Source organism: Dendropsophus ebraccatus, chromosome 7 (assembly GCF_027789765.1).
Source record: "Dendropsophus ebraccatus isolate aDenEbr1 chromosome 7, aDenEbr1.pat, whole genome shotgun sequence".
Classification (NCBI taxonomy): domain Eukaryota; kingdom Metazoa; phylum Chordata; class Amphibia; order Anura; family Hylidae; genus Dendropsophus; species Dendropsophus ebraccatus.
Window position 1 is genome coordinate 102138339 of NC_091460.1, and position 21760 is coordinate 102160098.

Consider the following 21760-nt stretch of genomic DNA (forward strand, 5'->3'; position numbering starts at 1 on the left):
TATGCTGTACATACCTCTCCAGAGTCCCCGATGGCCTTCTAGGCTCTGTAAGTGATCGTCGATCTAACAGATTGTCACTCGCTTACATTAAAGCCCAAGTCTAGCCTTAAACAGATTAACAGATTTAAGAAAAATAAAAAAAATAACTCAAGTAATAAAATTTATCAAGGGATATAGGCCACGTAACTGAGGAAAATTTGGTGTTAGGCTGGGTTCACACTACGAATTGTGCCTCTTAGGCACAGCTATGTCAGGAAACACGCCGATGTATCGTTATTTGCTAATGAGCGTTTCTAGAAATGCTTATTCAGCCAATAGACGGCCCGTGTAAAAGTCCCATTGGGAAAACACTCTCTCTCAACGGCTGATTGGCTGATTAGTTCTTTTGTGCGGCGGTAAAATTTGTCATTATCGGCCATACATATCTCTGTGTAAACAGGGGATATGTGGTTGATAACAATTAATGTTAATGGCCACACAAAGAATGCTGCAATTGTTTGTGCCAGATGCCAGATTTATCATGCCTTGTATAAGTTGTCTCTGCCCCATATCGAACCATGTGAAGGGACCCTTAGCCTAGTCAGCTAGTTACTATGTTCAAGTGATTTTTTTAAGCAGATCCAGGAATTTGTTTCAGACGGAGAAGCATGGTTCACTGGACTTTTTAGTTCGAGACCTGGCTCACCCAAGTGTAGTCACTAGCTGACTAACCTTAGGCTATTGACATGAAATACATCAGCGTGTCATTTTAACAGTTTCCCAACATATCCATGCCTCGAAGGCACAAATAGTGATGTGAAGAAGCCCTTACTGTTGATGGCAAGTATGTCAGGAAGAGGAACTTGAATATGTAGAAAAAGGGATATTCTAGACATTGGGGGAGATTTATCAAAGGGTGTAAAATTTAGACTGGTGCAAACTACCCACAGCAACCAATCACAGCTCAGCTTTAGGCAGTGCTGAAAGGAAAGCTGAGCTGTGGGCAGTTTGCACTAGTCTAAATTTTACATATTTTGATAAATCTCCCCCATTATGTCCAACCCAAATGGATAGATCTGCAAAACTGTACAGTATAACAATCAGCATGTGGAGCATAATCTATAATAAGTGCATAGACCTAAAGGGGGAGGGGGGGTTGTGAATGTTGCAAATTGTGAATTTTGTGCTTTTGTGAATTCCAAAGCACACTACTTTTTTTTATGACTTTGATCCATGTATCATTCACTTGAACTGAAACTTGAATATTACAGCAGATAAACAGAAATTCCCTTATATAATCCAGTGATATTACTACTGATGCTAGTCTGTCAGTGCTGCTGAGATCTCACAAGGGAGTTGAAACTTATTATTTCTATTCCGTGGGGCAGGTAATCAAAAGTAGGGAGGAAGGAATTGTCAGGATATGGGTATAGTAGTGTATTATGTTTTAATATACTTCTTGTGGGGGGGGATTATATATATATTAGTGTATTACAGAATATAGTAGGCATTAACCTATATGAAGGAATGTGCTAAATTCTGATTGCTTTATAGTATATCTAATTTATTTTAGGGTTTATTTTGTGTCAGATAAGAATATTATATTAAGTGTGTGCTATTCTTCTGCTTACAGATTTCCAGTGCATCAACAAATCAAGCCCCCCAAGACAGACACACATTCAGTATTGGTATCTTACCCAACCACCCAGAGGCACCACAGCTTTCTCCAGGATCCTCCCTCCTAATGACAGTAAAGAATTATCAATCAGTATATTTTATAAAAGGGTTTCCTTTAGTGCATCAGAGACATTCAGACCTGTGCATCACAGACAAGCAGACCTGTGCTCATATAATGAAGGCGCCATACGTTCACTGCTACAATAATTCTTGCACTAGACTATTACGGGTTAAGCCATGATGTATGTGACAGCAGTTTTGTCCTACAGTTCTATATCCTTCTATGTTAACTACCTATTCAACTGTTTTAGAGCCCTATTACATGAAGTGATTCTCTGCCACTATCAGGCCGATTTGGGCATACATGGCTCCGTATAATTAAGACAACAATCAGCTGAGGAACCGATCATGAGCCGATGGTTGTCTTTCAACATGTTTAAAAACCATTGTCCGCCGACCGTGCATCGCTACGTGTAATAGTAATGTGTGGCTGGCTGCTGATGCATGGGTTAGCACGGTTGTGCTAATAAAGCTGCCAACAACACCAAACAGATGTCCTAAACCTACCATATCTTTGTGTTTCGATAACTTTATATCCTGGGTAAATCTCTTTTATGCAGAGCACTGTGATCTAGGGATTGGGGTGGCCTCTGCATGTCAACGTGTCCTCCAACAGGCTGTTTAGGACATCTGTTTGGTACTGCTAGCAGCTTTATCAGCACAATCGTGCTGATAGGTTTATGAGTGGCTGTACCTGGATGTACACAGTAATTGGCGCTAGAAGTAAACAGCTCCAATTCACTGTGTAGTGGCTGTGCCAAGTTACTGCAGCTCAGCTCCCATTGAAGTGAATGGCCCCCTGTGCTCCTTTTTCACTGAAGAGATTAAGGTGCCCAGCTTCTCCCTCAACTGTGCTGCCTGTGAGCACCCTCCCCCCCCCCTTCTCTTTGGCTCCTTACCATAGGAAAAAAACATACTGACTTTAACCCATTCACATCAGCAATCTGTTTGTATACGTATACGTTCCTGCTGCACATACCGTGCAGCAGGAGCATATATGTATGTTCCTGACTCTCAAAAGGGTTTGATGTGTGCAGGACCGCTACAGTGAGAGCGTAACGCACACATCAGTGTCCTGGGAGCCCAGCATCTGGGATCCCGCAGCTGCCTGTCATTAACCTCTTAAATGCTGCAATGCACAGCGATCGCGGCGTTTAAGGTTGTCAGTAACAGGACAAGCCCCTGACACTGTCTGATCGGGATCCCCGCAGCATGGTCCAATCGCTTGTACCGATGGCTGGGGTAAGTCACTTACCTTGGTCCTGTTGGATCTATGTATAGAGTCTGCTCTCAGGCAGGCTCTATGTACAGATTGCCGATAACACTGATCTAGGCTATGGCATAGCATAGATCAGTATATGCAGTCTATTGATTGCATGTTTTACAGTAAATTAAAAGTGTAATTAAAAGAAGTTTTTAAAAGTATTTAAAAAAACCTTATATGAACCCCCAATAAATGTTTAATATACCTCCTTGCCCATTATAAAAATCTAAATATGTAAAATAAATAAATAAACATAATATACTGTATATCGTAGCGTGCAAAAATGTACAATATATTAAAATTAGAGATGAGCGAACCTCGAGCATGCTCGAGTTCATCTGAACCCGAACTTTCGGCATTTAATTAGCGGTGGCTGCTGAACTTGGATAAAGCCTTAAGGCTATGTGGAAAACATGGATATAGTCATTGGCTGAATCCATGTTTTCCAGACAACCTTAGAGTTTTACCCAAGTTCAGCAGCCCCAGCTAATCAAATGCTGATTGTTTGGGTTCGGACGGACTCAAACCCAAACCCGGTTCGTTCATCTCTAATTAATTAAAATATAACATTATTGTTCCCGCACGGTGAGCAAATAAAAAGCGATCAAAAATTTTCTTTTACACCAATATGATACCAATAAAAACTGGAGATCATGGTGCAAGAAATGACACCTCAGCAAGCCCTGTAGGTGGAAAAATAAAAGTGCTAAGGCTCTTTGAAGGCGGGGAGGAACACTGCACTAATTTAATCCGGACATCTGTGCATCAATGGGCTCGGTCATGAAGGGGTTAATAGTGAGAATGTAGAAAAAAAGTAATAAAACAAAATAAACAAGAAATGTATTCAGGGTCTGTCCACACATACAGACTCGCAGCATAAATCTCGCGTCGAGTCTGGCAGGTCCTGGCAGTTCCCTGTCACTACATACTCGCAGCTGTCTGAAAGACTGCTGCAAGTATGTAACTCTGCCGCCCCCTTAACCCCTTCTTCTGCTGTGCTGCGTGTATACATTACCTCTCCTTGCTGCATGTGGTCCCGGCGTACTGCTCTCCCGCTCAGCCAGTGTTGCCCAGCTGCAGCCACTGATTGGCTGGGCAAGAGAGCAGTACGCCGGGACCCCATTCAGCAAGGAGAGGTAATGTATACATGCAGCAGAGCGGGAGCCGAAGGGGTTAAGAGGGCAGCAGAATTACATACTCGCAGCGGTCTTTCAGACAGCTGCGAGTATGTAGTGACAGGGAACTGCCAGGACCTGCCAGACTCGAAGCGAGATTTATGCTGCGAGTCTGTACGTGTGGACAGACCCTAAAAGTGTATTCTACAGCAGATGAGAAGTACTGGAATACTGGAGATTTTTTTTAAGTAATTTACAAATCTCTGGCACTTTTTGGCACCAGTTAAAGGGAACCTGTCACCCCCCGTGCCGGGGTGACAGGCTCCCGACCCCCCGTTAGAGCCCCCTATACTCACCTAATCCCGCCGGGTCCCGCTTCTGGAGGTGGTCGGGTGATGAAGATATCATCTGCTGCAGCTCGGCGCGCGCACTGAGAGATGAGTCCAACACCCATAGAGAATGACAGGAGAGTCCAGCGCTCCGTCATTCTCTATGAGTGTTGGACTCATCTCTCAGCGCGCGCCGGGCTGCAGCGGCTGAGATCTCCGTCACCCCACCACCTCCAGAAGCGGGACCCGGCGGGATTAGGTAAGTATAGGGGGCTCTAACGGGGGGTCGGGAGCCTGTCACCCCGGCACGGGGGGTGACAGGTTCCCTTTAAAGGAGTTATCACGCAAAAATCTTTTTCGTTCAAATCAACTGATATCAGGTCCCATATTTATTAGCTGCTGTATGTCATGCAGGAAATCTTGTTTTATTTTCATTCTGACACAGTGCTCTCTGCTGACATCTCTGGCTGAGACAGGCGACTCTGTCTCAGTTTTCTATGAATCCCCATAGAAAACCTCTCCTGCTCTGGACAGTTCTTGTCTAGGCCAGAGATGGCAGCAGAGAGTGCTGTGTCAGACAAAAAAAAAAACATTTCCTGCAGGACATACAACAGCTAATAAGTATGGGAAGACTTGAGATTTTTTAATAGAAGTAAGTTACAAATCTATATAACTTTCTGCTATCAGTTGATTTGAAGGAAGCATTTTTTTGCTGGATAACCCCTTTAACTTTGCTGTAGTATCCGTTTAAATATATTATATACCCCTATATGACCCCTGTCCCCAGATATCTAGTGCCTAGAGCCAAAATAGTGAAATCCCAGCTTAGTCAAGTCTGAATGGAGTGAAGCGTGTCCTATAATATGGCTTGTTCATTACATGTATTAACATATTTTTCAGGCTCTTGAAGATCGAATAACAGTGATCGGATCCCATTATTTGTCATTTGTCGATTCTGAAAGCCCCAGTGATAAAATAGTTTACAATGTGACCGTTCCCTTACAAGCACATGAAGGTAAAGCAACAAATTGGTGGAAATTTCTTCAGTTTATTACCATTGGGAAAGATTGCTTAGTTGTCAAAAATCCTTTTTATTTCTTGAAAGGAAATTATAGCTACAAACATAAGAAGAGATGCTTTGTGGCAGGTGCCTTGTTCTTCAGATACATTGTTACTTCGAGTGGCATGGCCTTTAACACATGTTATAAAAGGCTCCGTCTGTAAGGCTGGGTTCATATGTATCATTTTCACTATTTTGTTAGCGTCAACTGTTTTTTATTGAAAGCTTTTCAGAAAGATTTTTTTTTTTTTTTACATAAACAAGCTGTATAATCACCACTGAGCATTTATACATAAAGTATGTTATTTGCCTGTACTTAGCTACAAAATCTAATGGGTTATTATTCAGCTGATTAGATCTTTTGTGCTGCCAATAAAATTATTGTTATCCACTGCTTATTGCCCTGTGTAAACGGGGATGTGGTGTTGATGATAATGAATGAGCCAGAGATTGAAGCATTGAAAGAATCAGTGCTTGTTATCCGCAGCCCCTTTAAAAGGGCTCCAAGTGCTTCTCTTCACATCTCTCTCTGAGCTGCAGGAGACAGTCTTCATAGACTTACTATAAAATCCATCTCCTGCAGCAATTAGAGGGACAGAGAGAGAAGCACATAGCTGGGTGCTTCTCCCTGCTCATTCTAGCAATAGGCGAGAGTCTCAGCACCACAACCAAGTATTTAAATGGGTACTCCAGAGAAAAAATTCTAATCAAGTGGTGTCACAAAGTTATATAGTTTTGTAAACTATTTCTTTAAAAAAATGTCCAGTCTTCCAGTACTTATCAGCTTATGTCCTGCAATACGTGGTGTACTTACTCCAGTCTGACACAGTACTCCCTGTTGCCATCTCTGTCCTTGTCAGGAACTGTCCATAGCAGTAGCAAATCCGCATAGAAAACCTCTCCTGCTCTGGACAGTTCCTGATGTGACAGAGGTGGCAGCAGAGAGCACTGTGTTAGACTGGAAAGAATACACCACTTCCTGCAGGGCATACAATGGCTGATTAAGTAATTTACAAAGGTAATTTACAAATCTGTTATAATGGCCCTATTCCACGGAACGATTATCGTTCGTTTTCGGACGATATCGACCGCTACGGACGATAATCGTTCCTTGGAATAGAGTGCAACGATCAGCCGACATCGTTCATGTCGGCTGATCGTTGCAGTCGCTTGTTTTTCAACATGTTGAAAAACAAGCGACTGATATAGCAGCGATCTGCTGCCGTCGCTCCTTTGAATAGGAGCATCGGCAGCAGACGCTGCTATATCCTATGGGCTGCCCGGACGATCAGCGATCCTCCGAGCAGCCCCCCCGCAGCTCCCCGCCGCCCCTCCCGCACTCACCCGCTCGCTGCAGCCGCGTTGAATAGCGGCGGCAGCGAGCGGCGAACGAGGAGCAAACGAGCGCTAATAGCGCTCGTTTGCTCCTCTAAAACGACCCGTGGAATAGGGGCATAAGTCTCTGACAACAGTTGATTAAAAAAACACTTTGGAGTACCCCTTTAAATGGGAGTAGCACTTGAGTTTTTTATGTGCTGTGTATTTATAGATACTGCACTGCTCAGGATGGAATTATAGGCAGGCTAAAGTAGCAACAGCAAAGGGCCCAACAACAACACAGGGCCCAACCAGAATTGGGTTACCAAACCACCTCATCCCATCCATGGACGCCCTTCTGCCCTTTACTTCACATGGTTTTCCAACATCCCTGTTGGAAGATTTAATAGAGAAAGAGACAGATAGACACAGACAGGTAGATGGTGCAGAATAGAAATGGCAGGTGTGGACTTTTCTAATGTGAATGTTTATGTGGGTTTAATAATGTGCAGACTTCATAAGGGAATGAGCTCTGTAACAAGGTACATTTCTCCAGGGTTTGTTGCAGTGCAATTGAGCTGTATAAATGGGCTGTAAGCACCGTCTAATAACAAGGATTTATGGTAAATCATTCTTTATTGAAGTTAATTAACTAGCTGCCTAAAAAGTTCGAGATTAATAAAGTTGTGGAGGATCACAGCAGGGTGCTCGCTAGATAAGTCATTCAAGTGTCGGCTAAATTAAATTCTCCTCACACATTACTGTCTCAGCCAGCCTTACCCAACACAATATTGCATTTAACTTGAAGGATTGGACATGGTGTTGCTCCAGAGCCAAACGTCACATGAGGCGTGCGTTGTTGGAATATGTCATATAGTAATAAGCTGCGGACAAAATAGTGCAAGCTTATTGGTCATTAATTATAGTTAGCTAATGTTTGTGTGTTAAAGGGGTCAAAAAAATCCTTTCAAATCAACTGATGTCAGAAAGTTATATAGATTTATAATTTACTTTAATTTAAAAATCTCAAGACTTCAGTCAGCTGCTGTATGTCCTGCAGGATGTGGTGTATTCTTTCCAGTCTGACACAGTGTTCTCTGCTGCCACCTCTGTCCATGTCACCAACTATCCAAAGGAGGAGAGGTTCTATGGGGATTTGCTTCTGCTCAGAACAGTTCATGACATGGACAGAGGTAGCAACAGAGAGCACTGTGTCAGACTGGAAAGAATACATCACTTCCTGCACGACATACAGCAGCTGATAAGTACTGGAAGACTGAAGATTTTAAATAGAAGTAAATTACAAATCTATCGAACGTTTTGAAAAATAAAGAATATCACCAGCATTCCCCTTTGAAAGATATAAGCTCTTGAGTTATGTAAACCTAGTACTTTTTGTTGCTACACTATAGTAATAACTCTTGTGGAACATATTACTCTATAATCTAGTGTGCATTACCTCATAATGTTCTTGTATTATATGCAGGTACTCTGGAGCACAAACAAAGGCCCCGGATTCCTGTGAGATACTTTACACAAGCTGACATCAATGTTGGAAATATTGTCTACCGTCCACCGAGAGCAGCCCCTCACTTGAGTGAGATCATGGACTTCTCTTTTACAGGTAGCCTGTCTCCTATTTATCTGTTGTTCATCCAAAGTCCTTAACAGTTTTTTAGGGGAACTATCTGCAGGTTAGAGGAATCTAACCTGCTGATATCCCTCTATAGTGCCCGGGACGGGATCATTAAGATATATTCTTCAATATCAAGGACAACGGTTAGTTCTCTTTATTATGTGTGTATGCTCAGTAGTCCTAGATATTTATGAGCACTAGCACATTCTGCCTGCAGGCTGCTGAATGGCAGTTGTCTGTGTATACTTTGTATACATATGTATTGTGTATAGGCAAACAGCTGTCAATCAGCAGCTGGAGGGTGGAGGGTGGCGGAGGGAGAGTTGCGCAGCATGAAACTTTTTCTTCTGCAAATGAGGAGAGCAGCTTAACAGAATGAGAACGTAATACAATGTTCTCCTCAGTGTTGCTGTCACTAGTTTGTGCTGCTGTTATTTAAAAAACAAACAATCACTATTGTAATGCATATAACGTTGTTAGAAGCTCCTAATAGAGCTGCTAAAGTCTTGTCGTACAATACTTGGTGTTCTGTCCTCCTAGGTGTTTTATTCCAGCATGCTCTCCAGGCAAAGAGGCTTCTTTGCCTGTCAATCATCCCTGCAGAGCGCATTGACAAAGAGCCGTGACTAGTCACGGCCTGGACACCATCCAGATGACTAAATACGACCTCGCCCCCTGTTACAGTGTTTTATCTGATACACCCCCTAGGGGGACTGCACACCAACTATGGTAAGCAGCGTTATATGCATTAGAACAGTGATTGGTTCTCTTTAAAGCAGCGTAAACCTAGTGACAAATTCCTTTTAAAAGGGAACTGTCATGTCATCTGCAAACAGCATCCAGAACCACAGCATTATATGGTCTAGTTGCCTCTGTCCTACTAACTTCTCACACTGGAAAGCGCAGCACTGGAAAGGTGTGCCTATCAGTTATAAGGTACCGAGGGGGGCATTTACTTCCTATGAGGGAAGAGACCAGCTCCCTGTAATCCATGCTCAAATCACATTATTATATGGTAAAACATTTGCCAGGTTTATGTTAATGCACATTTTGTATATATTCTAGGTCTTCCAGAATCGGTGAATTTCTTCTTTACAGGTAATGTACAATTTTTATTTTTTTTGCCAGAATAAAGACTAGAAATTAGATAAGCTAAAAAGATAACCTACTGTATACCCAGACCAGGTTTTTTTCTTGCCTGTGCACTGTGTGCAAATGACATCCATTATGCCTTAGACTTCAATGCAATTCCTTGAAGTCAATGAAAATGATGCAATACCAGACATTTTTTTAAAATAAAAAATGGACGCCTTTTTCCCTTTGTTTTTTTTTTACTTAGTGGGAACATAGCCCTACTATAATCAGTTTTCAGTTCCACCATATATTATGCATACTTGGCATCTTGTTGTAGTGTTGTTTTCTACCTATTGAGTGACAGCTGCAGCTGTATAGAGAAAATCACTTAAGGGCCCTCATTGTGTGTGCTAGGTATTCAATAGATAATAGTCTCAGAAAATGCTGGTACATACCCCCAACTGGCAACACCCAGTTGGCTATATAGTCATACATTACTCATTACATTATTTTTTTTTTCTTTCAAATCGACTGGTATCAGAAAGTTATATAGAATTGTAATTACTTCTATTTAAAAATCGGGAGAGAATACACCACTTCCTGCAGGACATACAGCAACTGGTAATTACTGGAAGACTGGAGATAATAGAAGTAAATAACAAATCTATATAACATTCTGACACCGCTGCGGTACCTCTTTAAGGTCAGAATATTTTAGTCACAGAGGGGTTAATATATAAATGTACATATTAAAAGGTGCTACAATAAATATGCATCTAACAATGTAATTAGTATTATTGGAAGGTATTAGAAACCCATTTGCCAGATGTGCTGTATAAATAGCTTTTGTTAATAGCTGCTGAGCTTTACTTAAGGAGAATAATTTATGCTTAACTGTGTTCTGGCAAAACTTAGTATAGAAGTAAAAATGAAGTCTGGAGGTTACATTGTGGAAATAAATGATCTGACTGCAGCTCTCCATTCTTGCTCTCAGTTTCAGATGGGGAGTTCACCACAGCGGAGATGCCATTTACCATCCATTTGCTTTCAAATGAACAGCAACCTCCTGTGTTCCAGATCACTGCTCCATTCCTTGAGGTCACACAAGGTGGAAGAGTTCCTATTGGTTTGTAGTTTGCATTTGCTCTTCAGAGACTTTGAATAAGTAAAGTGGGAAATAAGTCTTCAAGCAACAAAGACAGCAAGTTAAATCGGAAGCATATAGCAAATAGGGTTTGAAACATTATATATATATATATATATATATATATATATATATATATACACACAGTACTGTATATAATGGCCATTCTGTTTTTTTTCTGTATGATCACGTTGTACTTGTTGTAGGTGTGGACAAACTAAGAGAATATGTCAGCAGTTTCTTGTTGCACAGTCAGTAATAATACCTGTATATTGGTCCTCTAGTGAAAGTGTAAATTTTATTTCCGTGCCTCAGGTTGCAAGCAGTTTTACAATATACTCCATTTCTTTTTCGGTTTTCTATGTTTAAATCAACATTATACATATGGCCACTAGGTGTCTCCCTGACGATATTTGGTCTGTTCTCTAGTCAAAGAAAGAGACCAAACACAGGAACACGCTTAGAACATGCTTAGAGGCAGGGGCGTAGCTAGGATTCATGGGGCCCCATAGCAAAAATCTGTACGGGGCCCCATGAATCCTGTACGCTCCCCTACCCCCCTCCCGCCCGCCAAACACAGACAATGACGCACATTTATACACACACAGAGGCACCAATAACATATATACAGATACGCCACTGACATACACACATATATACGCTGTAATGTGATGTCACTAGTGCTGATGTATACACCATGAGTAGACTGTATACAGGGAAATCATCTCAGTGTAATAAGAAATACTCAACCAGAAATAATATCTGCTGTATTTTCTTTTAATGGTGGGTTCTTTTATTAGAGCCCAGCATTAATAGAAGCTGCTGCAGAACATCTTTGGGAGCAAACCTGTCAATCACTTGAGACACTACTGACATACACACACACACATATACACCAGTGCTACAGACTATATATATATAGAGAGAGAGAGAGAGAGAGAGAGAGAGAGAGAGAGAGAGACAGATACATACACACGCACACATATACACCAGTTTTACAGACATTACTTACATATACACACATATACACCAGTGTAACAGACATTACTTACATATACACACATATACACCAGTATTACAGACATTACTTACATATACACACACATATACACAAGTGTTACAGACATTACTTACATATACACACACATATACACCAGTCACAGACACTACTGACATATACACACACAAAAATACATAGCTACAGTAGATACACTCATTAACATATACATATTTAGCCACAGATACATGCATACACACACTCACTGATACACATACATTCACAGACTCAGCACTTACAGCTCCCAGGCTTCCCCCTCCTCCTCCTGTAGTCTGCTGATCTTCACACAGAAGTATTGAGGACCTTTGGGTCATGTGATAAGGTCCTTCGTCCTCTCATTCTGTGCGGTGCAAGACCTGGCAGGTCCTCCTGCTCTTTTCCTCTCCTGATGTGTAGCCCGCTCACCCTGAACTACATTGAGCGGGCTGAAGAGTGCAATGCCGGATCCCTCTTTCTCTCCGGGCCCCTGGGGGATGCGGTAGGCAGCTGTCTGTGGCATATCTACTATGAGGGCAGAGCAGACTTTCTGGGGCCCCTTTTCTGCAAGGGCCCCATAGCAGTCGCCTTCCCTGCCTTCATGGTAGCTACGCCCCTGCTTAGAGGCATGGATTGGTATTGATTGACAGCCATTCCTGAGCATGCATAGAGAGGGACAAGTCTTCATTGTTCATGTGTACATCTGTTGCGTGTCCATATTCAGTAGCAGAGAATCCTGGGGATACTCGCATTGTATGGTCAGCTCTCCTGTCACACAGCACCAAAACCTCTGCAATCACACAGTGACATTATATTGATTGAATTGTTACATAACAAAGAGCATTGTCTCCTGGTAAGCTGCATAGGTAATAATTAGAGATGAGCGAACCGGGTTCTGGTTCGAGTCCATCCGAACCCGAACTTTCGGCATTTGATTAGCGGGGGCTGCTAAACTTGGATAAAGCTCTAAGGTTGTCTGGAAAACATGGATACAGCCAGTGACTATATCCATGTTTTCCACATAGCCTTAGGGCTTTATCCAACTTCAGCAGCCACAGCTAATCAAATGCGGAAAGTTCGGGTTCGGATGGACTCGAGCATGCTCGAGGTTCGCTCATCTCTAGTGATAATGTTATTATAATTTAATTGCCCTCAGTTGATATACAACCTGCATGATGAACAGGTGTCTTTCCTTGTGTGAGTGCACAAAGGACTGGGACTTCTTGTATTTGGTCTTTTTTTCTGAACTGAAAATAAAAAACAAATATCAGCACTAAGGGAGCATGGACCACAGTTTTGCCGTATGTATAATGTGGATTTAAACATAGAAAACTTGTAGAGTTTTTTGTAAAACTGCTTACAATCACAACCCCTGTTGTTTAAGAGAGCGATAAAATGTTTTGCTACCATGAGAGTATGTTACTGAATATTTCGCCGCAGATTGCAGGGCAGCAGATATTTTCAGTCATCTCCATATATCATTTGCAGGAATGCAGCTTTCAGTGAGTGATACAGACACAGCTCCAGAAGATCTGTTATATGAAGTTGTGGAACCTCCTCGTTTTGGTGTCCTTATGAAATCGGAAGATGGTATCCAGACTCCTATGACATCGGATGATACATTTACATATGAAGATATCAACAGAAATGCCATACATTATGTTCACGATGGCTCTGCAACAACGGAAGACAGTATGGAAATTGCAGTGACTGATGGAGTTACTTCCACCACGACTCTTCTGAAAGTAGTCGTCACATTGGCAAACGACAATGGTCCTCGTCTTGTCCCTGGCTCTCTCTTGTCCATAACGGTGCAGAGCAAAAGCTCTGTTGTCATAACAAGCTCGAATCTTGCTTACACAGTATGTGATTTCTTTCCTTCCTTCCTTTTGTTTTTTTTTTTCTTTAAAATCCTTAATTACATTTTATATTAAAGGGGTATTCCACCCAATCATCGAATTATCCCCCGTCCTGGAGACAAACAATTTATACCATACTATTATTATCTTTTCAGTCTCCTTCCACCAGTTCTGAGTTTAATGCTTTCTACTAAAGACACAGAAAACTATGTGTAAGCTGTTAACTCTGTCTCTGCTCTGAACCCCCTCCTCCTCCTTTCCTTCCAAAGCAGTTTATGTAAACAGCGTTCCTGGCCAGCTGTCTCTGCACTCTGTAATGCTGGAAAGGGTTAATCTGAGGTCAACTTGCCGGTGACCTCACTGTGATAAACTCTCCAGGCATTACAGAATGCAGAGACAGGGACACTGTTTACATTAGCCATTTCAGAAGGGAGTGGGGAAGAGGGGGTACAGAGTAAAGACAAGTAAACAGCTCACACACAGTGTCCTCAGCAGAAAGCAGCAGCCTAGAATTGGGGGAAGATAATAACAAGTATGAAACACATTGATAGTCTTTAGGGAAAGGGATGATTCAACAAGTGTTTACCCGAGCAGAATACCCCTTTAATAATAGAAGAATAAAGAAGTCTATTGTGGTGAATATTTGTACTGTGTTGCCATATTTCTCCTTCAGGGTGCCTTCACACATACCGACTCGCAGCAAAAAACTCGCTGCGAGTTTCTGCTACAAGCCGAGGTCCTGGAAGGCCCCTATCACTACATACAAGCAGTGGTCTTAAAGACAGCTGCATGTATGTAATGCAGCCGTCCCCTTAACCCCTTCGGCTCCCGCACCGGTCCCGCACCGCTGTCTTCATACATTACCTGGCTCTGGCTGCACGGGGTCCTGCTCTGCCGCCCAGCCAATCAGTGGCTGCGGCTGGGCAACACACTGATTGGCTGGGCGGCAGAGCAAGACGCCGGGACCCCGTGCAGCCAGAGCCAGGTAATGTATGGAGACAGCGGTGCGGGAGCCGAAGGGGTTAAGGGGGCGGCTACATTGCGGGACCGGTGCGGGAGCCGAAGGGGTTAAGGGGGCGGCTACATTACAAACACGCAGCGGTCTTTTAGACCACTGTTTGTATATAGTGATAGGGGCCTTCCAGGACCTCGGCTCGTAGCAGAAACTCGCAGCGAGTTTTTTGCTGCGAGTCGGTATGTGTGAAGGCACCCTTAAAGTATTTTTGATACTGTATCTAAAGTACTAAGGAAGCTATCGGGAAGTGGTCTGAGCATAAAGACAAGCTATGATAAATTACCCAGCTGAATTCACTATAGTTCTCCATCCCCAGGTCATTATTTATGATAGATAACAGCGCATTTCAAGCAATTGTCACAAACGCTAAATAATATTTGTTGGAGCAGATTTATCTGATGCTTTCATAGTAGTTTTTTTGGATTTATCTCTATAAAAGTGAATGATGGCATATGTGACTCCGAGGCAATGGTGTTTTAGTGTACAGTCATGCTATTAGTGCAGTATTCTTAAAGTGGATCAGAAAGTTTTTATCTTAAAGATTTTCGGTTTATTCAATTTTGCTATCTATTTTTGAAGATAAGTCTTGCAATTATTAGTCTTGCTACTAAACCTAATAATAATCTAACACTTCCTGTTCTGTAGAGAGAATTTTTCAGCAGCCTCCACAAGTAGAATAACAGTGAAAAGTAACACAAAGAGCTAAGATGGGATCAGGCCCCTATCCCCATACAGTGACCTCTGCACATGTCACAGAGCATACCCAAAACTCTCCCATAGAATTGCATCAGCTCCAGACTTTTGTTTCCTATATCTATGTGGGCACTGTAAAGCGGAGCAAAAGCTCAAAGAATATGGCTTCCCGACACATGTAAAAAAAATTAAATTAAAATCAGAAATGAAAAGCAGATTATATATTTTATTTTATTTTTTTTTACTGATTAGAGACTGGTACAGAAACATGTTGTGTGTGTGTGTGTGTGTGTGTGTATATATATATATATATATATATATATATATATATATATATATATATATATATATATATAATATTGCCTTTTCTTTGTTAGTATTATTATTTTTAAATACTTGTAATCCCCCAGAAATAATACTTCTGGAGCCTCTTGTAACTCCACACTATGCCATTTTTCTGTTAAGTTTATGAGTAACAAAGGAGTGTATCCCTACACAGTGTCCTATTGTCAGCACTCATTGTACAGTGAGTTGCCCCCAACTGGAAACATCCAGGGGTCAATCTATTAATAATTTTCTAGTTAGAAAAAGTGGACTAGCACAATGCAGAGCTCTATTAAGAGATTGCTATTGAACTATCTAATGGAAAACACAAGTATTCACCTAAACAGACATGTCTGGAGAGCTGATGGGTCCTGTTAAATTTAAGGGTCCATTTACACGTGCAGCATCACGGCAGATTTGATGCCACAAGTTTCCTGCAGTGAATTCCACAGCAATACTGATTACTATTAAAGTCTATGACACTCATTTCATTCCACTGTGAAAATATATAGTGCTATAGCCTTGTAAAACTTAGATATAGCGCTACTGTGATGTTAAAAGAAAAAAAAACAACAGGAAACCATGCTTACCTGACCATGCTCCCCTGGTTCCCTCCGGAACTGTCTCCAGGTTTCCCTCTTATCCAATAACTGAGTTGTGCTGCAAGCTGAATTCATAGTGGGAGTGGGGTATGTACAATATAGATACTATTCAAAATGCAGGTATTGTATTTTGAAGTGTTATTAAAGGATTAGGATCTGTCTTGGCTCTCAGCTAAGCTTGGTTCCATGATTGTTCCCAGTGGATGATGTGAACAAGGCTCCTTTTGTCCTTAAACAGTGCAACATTACAAGGTCAACCGATTCAGGGACCATACTGCCCTTATCTATGGCAAGGAGTATATAGATGTGTAGTAGCTTGAATCAGCATAACCAAGCCATGTTTTGCTATGGTGCCCTCTCCCCTGTATATACCTTCAGCAGCTCAAACATATTATGTCTTTATTGTTAGAGGTTTATTGTAAGTCCGCTATCATTTTTATATAGCCCGAGGGCAATCCCTGCAGATCAAACAATGCCGCTCTAGAACTCATTAGCTCCATTTATAGAATAGAGAACCATTTGCATGTCATAGACACACAGGAAATTTATCCTTGATGTCTACTTAAGTACATTTTTCTAATCGTGTGACATGGTGGAGATATTCCCCAGCTAAGCCCGCTTAACTTATGGCTGTATAATGAAGATGCAGATGTTTTGGAGGCTGTATCATTATTCATCCACCATGGCTTTGAAGAAAAAGGACTTTCATGATTTGATTGGAAAATGAATGTTACGTATTTTCTTGCTAAGTAATGTAGTCATTGTATCATTTTATGCAAATATTTCTCACAGTTACAGCAGCTGTCATTTCTGAGATTGCCAATTACGGGCTAATCAATGCACTGCCTTCTGGTTTTCATACTTCGACACAGACAAGTGCAGATAGTTACACAGAAAAACAAACTATTGTATAAATCATTTGCTTCTGACAGTCCTGTTCAGTATGTAAAGCTCCATAGAGAGGGTCAAAATCTGAGTCTGCATTTCTGCTTCGCTTAAAGCGAAACTCAATTAAAAATAATTCTTGTCTTCAAATCATCTGGTACCAGAAAGTTATATAGATATGTAAATCACTTATATTTAAAAATCTCAATTCTTTCAGTACTTATCAGCTACTGAATGTCCTACAGGAAGTGCTGTATTCTTTCCAGTCTGACACAGTGCTCCCTGCTGACACCTCGGTCTGTGTCAGGAAATGTCCAGAACAGTAGCAAATCCCCATAGAAAACCTCTCCTTCTCTGGACAGTTCCTGACATGGAGTGACATGGAGTGTTGGTGTGAACCACACAGGGTCACTGTGATAACTCCCAGTTAGAAATCGGGCGCAGGCACTATGGTTTGGTATCACATGGAGATCATTGATTCACAGTTAAGATGAACAATCCGTAATCCACAGGTTATTATTTAAATAAGAGAGTGTTTTCATTGACAGCAATGCGTTTTGGCCTGCTACATCAAAGGTGGCCTTTCTCAAACTGGAAAAAGGCCACCTTTGATGTGGCAGGTTGAAATGCTTCTTTTGTTTCTAGCACCTGTAGACATGGACAGAGGTGGCAGCAGAGAGCACTGTGTCAGACTGGAAAGAATACACCACTTCCTGCAGGACATACAGCAGCTGATACGTACTGGAAGACTGGAGATTTTTAAATAGAAGTAACTTACAAATCTACATAGCTTTCTGACAGTTGATTTGAAAAAAAAAATCCCCTTTATTGACTATTCAGTGGTTAATGGACTAACTTACATGACTTCCATATAAATGAGGCAGTACTTTCTAGGAGTGATTAATTTTGGATGTTAGAATAGAACAGATCTCTCTATCATGTACAAGCCTTGTTCTATGACCCAGTGCAAACACAAATTTTTATTTCTTCCGTTCAGGATAGTCATTCCCAGGACTCTAAAATCAGAATCCAGCTAATCTCCCTGCCAATGTATGGTGTTCTAACAAAGGCCAAGTCAGGACAAGTGGCGGAGGAGTTATCAGAGTTCTCTTTTTTTACAATGGAAGATATCAACAACAATAGGATTAAGTAAGTTAACTCTATACTAAGAAAGCATAAAAATGAATAACTATACACTTTTTATGACATATCCTATATCTCTTTAGAACATTAGAACATGCTTATTGATCAGGCTAGTTTGCCGCTAAATGTATTGGAATATATAAAAAAGAATTCTGGAATTGATTGACATGTCTATGAAGAAGAGTTTACACTCATAACCCGTCAGACTATATTGATCCCTGCTGTGTACGCTGTATGTGTGGTAGTTTAATGGAAAAGGAATAAGCTACCTTTTTAACAAAGATCCCGAGCACTTGACCATCTTTCACTATTTCTCAGTGTTAGTGACTTCCTGATAGACAGCCAAATTTGCCAGCATTGCAGCCTGTAGTTGATGTGCAACAACTTGTAGGTAACCAGTGAGTAGCTATCACTGTTATAATGATGGTATGTCATGATGATGATCATAATTGGTAGGAAATAGAGATGACCGTACTTGCCAAAAGTTTGGGTTCCCACAAACTTGAACAATTTGCATTTGCATCCCGCTGCCTGGAGAAGGTGGATGCAGCCTGGCAGCAAGTTTGCAAATCTCCAGTAGAAAGTAGTAAAAGTAGTAACATTAAGTAGAACCTCTGTAATGTCAAAGTTTTATTCTGTCATTTGTTTATCTGGAACACATGCAAGAAACAACTGAGAACTCTACTGCATTGAAAGTAGCTGAGATTTTTTTTTCCTATAATAACTCTATTCTCTACTGTAGATATTCCTCAGTATCAGAGATAGACAACCAGCCCCTCACTGATCTCTTCCACTTCACTGTGTACAATGAAGACAATGACCGTCTGGATAATCAGATATTCACCATCACCATCACACCGGCCACTAGGAGTCTTACTGTAATTCAGTCTGGAGAGCAGATAACAGTAAGTGTTCTTACTGTACTGTATAATCAATTAATTTTATATATATATATATATATATATATATATATATATATATATATATATTATTTTTACTTAGATCTGTTGACCCACAAAACCAAGTTATGCCCTTTCCTCAGGATATGAGTTTTTGTTTTTTTTTGTAATCTATCTTTCAGGTAGATTGCGTCTATCTTACTGTTTTGTTGTTACTTTGGTTATGTTGGTGAATTACATTGTATCACTGAATGTATCATGTGAGCATAATCTTGTGATTAAGCATGCCTTCGCTGCTGAGACATTTAAACAGCATTGTGCACATGACATATTTGTATGTGAGCTGGAAGAAGCAGCTGTAGCCGTGAAACGGTCGTTGCTCTTGTGGAACACACCTGCATGCATACTACTTAGTCCCTGGAGTAAAGGCATCCTATTTACGTACTGGTGTGAGTGCTGCTCCTTCTTTCTACATTCTTGGATTTATTGCTGATGCCTTTGCGATCGGAGCCCCTCCCGGAGGGGTTGTGTCCATCCATGACTTGTAGGTTGCCATCTTCCCACTGCAGGAGTGCTGGAGTGCCAGCGTTCCGCTCTCGTGGTGAGATTAAGGTCCTTTTAGACGGTCTGATATGGCGCTGTTTACAGAAGCACAATCAGTCGCCCTGACAAGCCGCACAAACGATCCCTGTATCATTTCTATGGCCACTCATATATGTTGCTGTTGGGCTCACATCCTCTTTTTACACAGGAAGATGTGCGGCCAATAACAATATATTTTCCCACTCCTCCGCTGATCGCTGACACTTTGAGGCTGCGTTCACACTACGTATATTTCAGTCAGTATATGTATATTTCAGTCAGTATATTTTAGTCAGTATTGCAACCAAAACCAGGAGTGGATTAGAAACACAGAAAGGCTCTGTTCACACAATGTTGAAATTGAGTGGATTGCTGCCATTTAATGGCAAATATTTGCTGTTATTTTAAAACAACAGCTGTTATATTGAAATAATGGCCGTTATTTACTGTTTTATGGCGGCCATCCACTCAATTTCAACATTGTGTGAACAGATCCTTTCTGTGTTTTTAATCCACTCCTGGTTTTGGTTGCAATATGAGGACCACAATACTGACTGAAATATACTGACTGAAATATACGTAGTGTGAACATAGCCTAACACTGGACGATTATCAGCTGAAGGAGTGTTTCTAGCAGCCCTTCTTGCTGATAATCTGACCATAAAAAATCCTCTTCTCTAAATAATTTTTTCTTTCTGACAGATTGTAACTCTAAGCACTTTGTATTATATTGTAGTGTTTTTTGTTTTGTTTGTTTAATACATTTTAAGATTCTGATAAATTCCTAGGTGGAAGAAGGAGGGAGAGTTGCTTTATCTGCACGTGATTTACTGTCACTGGAGTCTGTAAAGTTCATACCCAGGGCAAAAATACAGATTGTCAGTGGACCAAGGTTTGGTTATCTTGAGAACATCAAACATGGTAAGTCATGTATTATTTTCTATTTTTTTAATAACATCTATTGTATGTTTTGATGTTGTAATAGTTTTAAGAAGCCAAATGTGTCTCTTCTGTGAGAATGCTCCAGACTGGCTTCAGGCTATACATTCCATCTATGACATGTGCTAATGTTTAGAATGAGCGGAGTAAAGATGTATGTGCTATGAGAGGAAGAACTTTGTATTGCTGCATAGGTGTCTTTCTGTTAATTCAGCTGTATCTACCCTTTGGAACACCTTGGTTTGCATTCCTCAAAGTGTGTTGTCTAAGGAATTCTAGACATTCTTACATATATTAACAAGGTTAGAACATTAAAGGGGTACTCCGGGCTAAGTGTATTTTTCATGTATGGCCGGGGAGGGGGTGGATATAGACGCCGCCGGTCACTTACCTCCCCGGTTCCAGCGCTGGGTCCCGGAGTGTGCCGAGGATTACACAGCGGGAACTGTGTGAAAGCTGGTATTCAGAGGTCAGTGCTGACTTCAGAGGAGATAGCCCAGTGATGTAGCTGTAAATTAACTCTTTGTTGTTCTGTTTTGGTGCCTCATCTCCTTCAACCCCTCTCCATAAGAGAACGATGAAGACAGGGGGGAGAGCTTCGAACTGCTTTTTCATTATAAAAATGCTTTTTTTGGCTAATGAACCCAATTACAAAGTTTCTAAAAATCACCTGTACTATTGATTTCTGCAAAAAAAATATTTAAACGACAGTGACACTTTAACCTCTTAAGTACGTCATGCGCCCGGAAGAGGTGTTCAGAGCGGGGCCGTGCGGCGACCCCGCTATGAACCGCCGCGGTTCCGGGTGCCCCTTGTAGCATGGGATTGCGGGTATTAGCGGGCACCATCCGATCGCCGTGCCCGCTAATACAGTAATCAGATGCAGCTGTCAAACATCCGATTACCGGACGCAGCTTATCCCTGGTGTCTAGTGGGTGAGAAAGTGGGTTGTCCCGGAGGAGCGATCTCTGTACTTGCTGCCGGCCAGGGACCTCTCCAAGATGGCGCCGTCCCCGACTTGGCACTCGTTTGTTTTCGGCTGCAGCAGCCGAAAGCAAACGAGTGCCGATCTCATTGATCTTTGCTGTATAAGTATACAGCAAAGATCTCAATGAGAGATCATAGTGTATA

General features: G+C 41.4%; 1 protein-coding gene across 2 annotated transcripts in view; it reads left to right on the top strand.

The window, feature by feature from the left end:
• FRAS1 (Fraser extracellular matrix complex subunit 1) overlaps nt 1-21760 on the top strand; it is a 352271-nt gene that overhangs the window by 258666 nt on the left and 71845 nt on the right. For both annotated transcript variants that reach the window (XM_069978024.1, XM_069978025.1), the window contains 9 exons: nt 1613-1729; nt 5325-5439; nt 8288-8425; nt 9503-9535; nt 10506-10637; nt 13177-13550; nt 18064-18215; nt 18952-19114; nt 20479-20611. In XM_069978024.1, the coding sequence (XP_069834125.1) occupies nt 1613-1729; nt 5325-5439; nt 8288-8425; nt 9503-9535; nt 10506-10637; nt 13177-13550; nt 18064-18215; nt 18952-19114; nt 20479-20611 (1357 nt within the window). The remainder of the gene's footprint in view (nt 1-1612; nt 1730-5324; nt 5440-8287; nt 8426-9502; nt 9536-10505; nt 10638-13176; nt 13551-18063; nt 18216-18951; nt 19115-20478; nt 20612-21760) is intronic.